The 7,010-nt window shown below is 58.9% G+C and overlaps 1 protein-coding gene across 2 annotated transcripts in view; it reads right to left on the bottom strand.

Annotated features, from left to right (window-relative positions):
• Positions 1-7,010, bottom strand: part of TNIP1 (TNFAIP3 interacting protein 1) — a 23,464-nt gene that overhangs the window by 10,281 nt on the left and 6,173 nt on the right. For both annotated transcript variants that reach the window (XM_019506121.1, XM_019506120.1), the window contains exons 2-5: positions 2,465-2,635; positions 1,292-1,417; positions 474-562; positions 15-83 (exon numbers count right to left, since the gene is read on the bottom strand). In XM_019506121.1, the coding sequence (XP_019361666.1) occupies positions 15-83; positions 474-562; positions 1,292-1,417; positions 2,465-2,597 (417 nt within the window). In that variant the 5' untranslated portion in view covers positions 2,598-2,635. The remainder of the gene's footprint in view (positions 1-14; positions 84-473; positions 563-1,291; positions 1,418-2,464; positions 2,636-7,010) is intronic.

The raw sequence follows: 7,010 nt of genomic DNA, 5'->3' as shown, positions 1-7,010 counted from the left end.
GGGGGGGCACTCACCGACTTCCTGCTCTCGTGGGAAAACCTCTTGTCCTCGGCAGGCATGATCTCGAACTCAGAGGACGAGCCCTGCGGAGGCAGGCGGGGGTCAGGCTCCAGGCAGGGAGCGGAGCCCATCGCCTGGCGGCAGCGTGGATGGGAGAGGTCCCTCCAGCCCCTGGATGGACCCCAGTGCTGTCTGCAGATCTGGGAGGAGGATGGGCCTGGGGACAGGGTCCAGCTATGGGGGACTCCCAGGCAAGAGGGGCTTCCCTAACAAGCAGAGCAAGCCCTGCGTCTCTAGGGGTCAGAGAACTGGGAGGCAATTGATGGTGGACTGGAGAAGCCACTGTGCTGGGTAGCTCCACCCTGAAGGCTGCTCTCACCCCAGTATCAGGTCAGAGGACAGGGGCTTACCAACCACACCCGGCCCACACGCTACGCAGGCATGCCCCAGGTCTCTCCTTTGGCCACACTTACGCTTAGCGGAGTCGGCCGAGTCTCTGCATCCTGCTCCTTCTCGCCCCTGCTTGGCTCCGCCGAGCTCACATTGCCGTCTGGGTCTCTGCCTGTGAAGGGAGGGAGCATCACAGCCTTGACATGGGACCTGTCCCTACCCCAGCGGGAGCATGGGGATCCTGGATGGTGCCGGTGATAAGGACCTTCTAGCTGGGGTGATGCAGCCCAGACAGCAGCTCTGGCTCTGTGCAGGCTGGAGACAGTGGGTTGGGCTCTGTCTCAGCGGCAACACGTCAGATTTAGCTGGTACCAGCTCTGAGCTTATCAGGGGTCAAACTAAAGGGGAGCCCAATAACCAGTCTCGTAGCACCAGGCTCTCCCACTCGTGCCCTCAGAAGCTGTGCTTCAGAGGTTTTCTTGCTCCTTATCACAGCTTCTGGTTGCATTTAGACCAGTGGCCAGTCTTCCCTTACAAAAGCAGGCGGTGGGTGTTTCATCCCCTAATCATGGGCAGCAGAGAGATGGCATTCCCCCCCACTGCAGCCCTCAAGACCCAGTGTGGCATCTCGGGTCTGCCCAGGCTCGTGAGCAGACAACTGCAACTCTCACGCACGGGAAAAAGTCACAGAGACCTTCCTCCCAGCCCTGCCAAGGCCAGGACAGCCCCTGGGCCGGACAAGCACCTGGAAGCCTCAGGCAGGCAGGTCCTGGCTCATTGCGACAGGCTTTTGGATGCCCAGTGGAGTGTGCCGGGAGGGGAAGGGGCTTCCTGGCCTGGCCTGGCTTCTCATAAAAGGGAGCATCTTCCCAGATACCCCCCACCCAGGTGTCCCCAGTACCTGTTACTTCCAGCAGCTCATCTGAGGGGAAAGGCGACGGCTGCAGCATCTTGTTGTCCTTCACCAGGTCCTCCACTTTCTGCCGTAGCTTGGAGGCCTCCACGTGGGACTCTTCCAGCAGCTCTCCTGGGGAGCACAGTGACCAGAGGGGCTCACATACCCGGGCAGCACGTGTCCACCAGTCCCAGGTTCCCCGCTGGCCTGGATTTCCCCATGGGGCAGGGGTGTGGGAAACCTCCCTGGGCAAATTCAGGCAACCAGAGTTTTCTGTGATCCTCCCGCAGAGGCGAGAAGACAGCACATGCACTGCAAAAAGTCCTCTCCTGTCTTTTAAAAGCTCTGGGCTTACAAGCTAGAGGCCTTCAATCCAGAGCCAGGGGAACACTTTCCAATTCCGTTTTGCTCTGGGCTAGGATCCAAACACCAAGTCTTCTCCCGTGCCCTACAGCCTGGTACATCAGACCACTGGGAGACAACCCGTTCGCCAGCCGTGCCACAAATTAGCCCTGTATCCCCGAGTGCCACTCCCAGTCCCTTCCTCTGCCTAGCTGGCTGCTTTACTGTCTGCTTCCTGCCTGATCTGCTGCTCTGTCATCTGCTCCCCGCCCCGTGTCCCCTGCCCGATCTGCTACTGTTGTCGGCTTCCTGCCCTGTGCTCCCTCCCTGATCCGTACTCTGCTTTCTGCTCCCTGCCAGATCTGCTGCCGCTGTACTGCCTGCCCCCTCCCTAGTGTGGCACATGGGGCATGTGGCTGCCTGTGCCACCGGTGGCATGCATGCTGCCAGCTGGGCTCCCTGCATTAGACCGCAGCGCGTCACGGCTTTTGATCCCGAGCAGCGCAGCCTGCACGGTACATGCCTGTGGGAGCCAGTGATGCCTCCACAAAGGTCCCGGGGAGCAGAACATGCTGGGGAAAGCCACCCCACTGCTCTGGGATGGGCTGTTTTGGTCGGTTGCTGAGCCCCCTTTAGAAGCAAGATGGGCCTGGTCCCCGTGAGGGTCACGGGACGATCCCAGAGGAGCTGTGCTGTAAGACACTTCCCATTTTCCAGCCCTGCCTCTGCCTAGCAATCGCCCCGTCATATTCAGGACAGCTCCTGGACTGCTCCGCAGCTCCGGCAAATGCAGGGTCTGCCCCGGGAAAGAGATCCGGGAGCAGCGCTTGCCATTACCTAGAGATTTTATCCCTTGCATCTTTTCCTTCAGCCGGGTGTTCTCCTCCACTAGCCGCTCAAAGGTTTTAGCCGCCTCCTCCCGCGTGGCCCCGCCGGGGTCGTAGATGCGGTACGGTCCTTTCCCTTCCATGCCCGCTGCTCACACATCCGCCTCCCAGCCGGACTTCCCTGCAAGGCAACAGGTCAGAGCGTCACCTTCCCTGGTGGGCTCAGCCATGGGTCCCCGGGGCATCACCCCCCTGCCCTTGTGCGGGCACCGGGACCCATCAGCCTGCCAGGCAGAGATGGGCGGTGATCACACGTGCCCTTGCTTCCTGTGCCTCCCTTTGCAGGTGGCTCGGGGCAGCCACGAGAAGCCTGCTGGTCTCTGTTGCAGGGGTGGTTTGGACGCATGAGGAAGCAGAGGCAAGGGTGGGCAGACCAGCCAGCTCCCCCTGGCACTGCCCCAGCCGTTCCTGGCTCCATGCATTGCTTTTTCTTGCCTTCCCTCTGTGCAAAAGATGCGCAGGGTAAAGGCAAAGCCTGCTGCTAGGGTGACTCTGCACAGCTTCTGCTCCAACCAGTTTAGGACCAGGCATTGCAAAGTACGGCAGCCCCAAGACAACCTGTTTCAATAACGGACAGCACAGATTCCCCTGGGCTGTGGTTTTGGCTCTGGACAGGTCTTTCCCCACTGCCGCCCGCCTGCTCCAGTCTCCCAGGGTGGGATTCTCATGCAACCTGGCAACATGCTTTAATGCTGCACCCAATTAACAGAGCTTAAAAAATCATGGGTGCTTAGGAGTTGCCTTCATCCCAGTCATTTTGGGCAGGTCAAGGCAGGTGGCTGTTTTCCCCCTCTCAGAGGTTTCTCATGTTGGGAAGATGAGAGGGACCACAAATGGATCACGAAACAAAAGAAATAAATAAAAACCAGTCACCCCATGGGATGCCTGTTGAAACACCAGTGCGCTTTTGTGGGGAGGATTCACCTCTTGGCGTGGTGAATCTATTCGGTACTTTTATACGTCCCGTGTACTCTCCAGTTCCTCGTGAGCATCGTCTGCAGCTGCTGCAGGGATGCTGATGGGAGGGGAAGATGCAGCCACGGCAAACAGGCCAGGCCCGAAGCAGGTGAGATGACAGGGCTGCGCGCCCTGTGCCAGCCCTGCTGACGACAGAAGCGCCGTGCCCTGCTAACCCATGGCACGGAGCCAGCTGCCGACACTCACCCTTTACATAACCTGCCTCCGGCGCCTGGGGACTTTCCAGATGACAACTGCCACCTGGCAGGATCCAGGACCAGAATAGCAATTAGCACACAGATTCGTCTGGAGATAATTGCCGTGACCTTGCTGGGGACTTCTGCTCTCGGGCAAGGCTCAGACGAGCTCTGCTTAGAAGGGTCCCCCCGGCCCTCTCTGCAGCACCCATGTGCCCTGCCTGCCCTGGGATGCTTTGCCCGTTCACTCGCACACTCATTTCTACAGCAAACGAGTGGCATTTCAGTGAATAAAGGGGACACATGAGCCCCTTCCCTCTGCAGGCATCTCTTCCCCTGGCCTCTCTCTTCCAGCCCTCCCCAGCACTGTGCTGAGCCTGGACACCAAAGCTGGTGCAGCGCATGCCCTGGGGAGTGACGTTGCTGCGTGTCCCAAGAGGAGAGAGTCCGAGTGCACCTCGCTGCTCTCAAGTCAGAAGCATCCCGCCTGGTACCTGCGGCCTCGTCTCCCAGCCCTGGGCGAGACCAAGCCCCTGCATCCTCCCAGGTGGTGGCTTTCAGCTGCTCTGGGAGCCCTGGCCGTATTTCTGGAGCCTCGCGGCAGCTGGCCAAATGTGGTGGTTGGTGCTAACCTCCTCCCGGGAGCGGGACGTCCTCCCTTTGCTGCCGCAAGCGCAGCAGAGCCGAGAGGTCACTCTGCAGAGCTCAGGGCCAGGAGCCCGGGTGGTCCGAGATGGGCTGGGCATCTCTCACGCCTGCCACGTGAGATCAGGGCCGGCCAAGACGATGCTCTCTCCCAGCACCAGAGCAGTGAAGAACCAAGCACTGGACTTCAAGGATTGCCATGGCCAGAGCCCAGCCAGGCAGAGACCCCCCACAGCCGCAGCCTCTCGGGAAGGGCAGCGTTCTCCCTTCCTCTCTCAGGCCTGTCCTGACGCCTTCCAGCACCAATTTAAACATTGACGATGTTCAATTTTCCTCCACAAGCATTTGAGCATGATAGGGAGTGTGCCCGAGCACCCAGCACCCCTGAGCACCGTCCGGGCACATTCATGGTGGGTGTACGCGGCAGCTTAAAACAAGCCCAAGCTGGTTTCCAAATCAGCAACACAGAGGCAACTGCGTTTCTTCCCTAAGGAGCCACGATGGAGGTGCCCCCTGCTCTCCCAGCTCTGCAGTGGATCTCCCAGGATCTGGGGCTTTTCTGAGACCTCTGGCAGCTGCAAGAGAGGCGGCAGGAGAGAGCTTGGCTTTCATTTAAAAAGGAAGAAAAACAGTGGTGCTATGTTTTCAGTCCTCTTGGCTGGGCCGAAATGCTCCTGACTCCTTCATCCAGTTCAATTCATGCTCCTTGGCTTTGCAAAAATATGTCATTTTTAAGACGGTCTCGTGGTTTTTGAATGTCGAAGGGATGTGGCAGGAACGTCTTAGTCTGTAACATGGAGGATACAACACAGGGCAATTTCTCTCCTGCCCCGGGACCAAGGTCAGGGACCCCCGTGGGGTCTCTTCCGAGGCCACGGGAGGCTCTGCTGATGTCCGTCTGCTCGACCACCTCCCTGCCACTGGCAGAAGGACGTACGACCTCCGTGGCGCCTCTACCTTGCTGGGACCTGCTTGCTTCGCTTGTGCTCTTGAGCAAAGCTGACTGGGCTTTTCCAGAAAGGGTTTTGGGTCGTGAGACGCTCTCCCCAGGGCAAGCACAGCAGCTTCAGGGGAAGCGAACGGCATGGGTGCACGGCAGGCTGCGGTTGCATGCTATGGGCTCTGGGTTTCGGCTTGGCAGGGCAGGGGAGGGAGACCTCTCGGCAGAGGTTTTGGGCACGACTCGGCACGAGGAGGAAGCAGACAGCGTGAGTGGGTGGGGGAGGATGCAGGTTAAAAAGCGTGACTGTCATGTGGTTAAATGGCAGCTTCTGGGAGAACAACACGCAGCGCGCTCAGGGTGGGAAACGCACCTCCCGCTCCCCTGCCACCTGCACCCATTTCACCGGGGACCCCTGCAGCCAGCCAGGGCTTTAGGGCTGGGGCTTGCAAAGCAGAAGCTGCATGGAAAACAGCTCTCCCATGCCAGAAACATTTCCAACACAGACAAGATTTTCCATTCGGCACGAGGGCAAAGTCAGCCTTGAGTTTTTGGAAGCAGAAACATCCCGGGGGGGCGGCGGCGCTGGTGGAGCGGATCTCAGTTTAAGTCCCCTGAACGAGGTGCAGTTTTGATTGGCTCAAAAGGTTTCGTTCTGATTCTGAACTTTGATTCTTCCCTCCTGATTTTCTATCACCTGACTTCTAAGCAAAGATGTTTGGAGTGGGAAATCCAGGGGGTTTCGTGAAGAAAAGGCCATTTTGGCCATCTTTGAAACTTTTTTTTTTAAAAGAAAGGTTTTTTGGGGGGGGAGTTGAAACCTTGGCACCCTGGGCAACATCCCCTGGGCAGGCTCCATATTGGGGTACGCCTGGTTTGTCAGAAAACTCCCAGAGCTTCACTCGGCAGCAACGTGGGGGAGAAGGAGCCATGGGAGAATCTCCAATTCTTGGCGAGGCTGCCCTGCAAACGAGGAAGCAATCTGAAGCCGCGCTAGTTTGGGCTTCGTTAGGGTCTCGCCGCTCTGCAAGACTTAAACGAAGTGGCTGCGAGACGAGTGGGAGGAAACTGTCTCTTGGGCAAGCAGAGGAGCCGCAGGGACAGCGCCCAGAGCCCTTGGCTCTCAGCCGCAGTCACCGATACCCTCTGCCCCACCTTTCCCACGCCCACATTGGGAAACCGTGGACTACCCAAGGGCAGAGCTGAGCTGCAGATGGCTGCAGACCCACGGCCAGCCCCAAAGCCATGAGTCATGCCCTTGACCTTGCAAGACTGGCTTCAAATTAGCAGCGGGGTGGGGCGGGAGGCAGGTTCATTTCCATGCTGGGCCGGGAGACCTTGGCAGGCCTGTTCTCAAGCTATTCTCCACGGCCGCAAGGGATGCACAGGGCGACAGGAAGAGCCTCAAAGCCCTGGTGCACGCTGGCAGCCTATCGAGCCCCGGGACAGATCAGACACCCCCTGCCCCAGGGGCTTTACACTCGGAGGCAGGAGCAGAGCAGCAGCAGCAGGTGTGGATCAAACACACAAGCAAAGGGGAGGAATGAAATGCATCCAGCCTGGCCACGTGAATGGCACGGGGGTGGTCACAGGACACAAGGCAGGGAGGAAAGCAGGAGGCAAGGAGAAGAGGAAAGGCCACTGTGAAGCCAAGCAGATTCCTCCCTTCGCCCCTGGGGTTGGCAGTTCTGCAATCTTCTCACCACTTTGTGGTTTCTTAGTTTCATAGTTGGTCGGGTCGGAAGGGACCTGAGCAG

Source organism: Gavialis gangeticus, unplaced genomic scaffold (genome assembly GCF_001723915.1).
Source record: "Gavialis gangeticus isolate Ggan-Ray unplaced genomic scaffold, GavGan_comp1, whole genome shotgun sequence".
Lineage (NCBI taxonomy): Eukaryota > Metazoa > Chordata > Crocodylia > Gavialidae > Gavialis > Gavialis gangeticus.
Note: the sequence above shows the minus strand (reverse complement) of the source record. Positions and strands in the feature narration are given on the sequence as shown.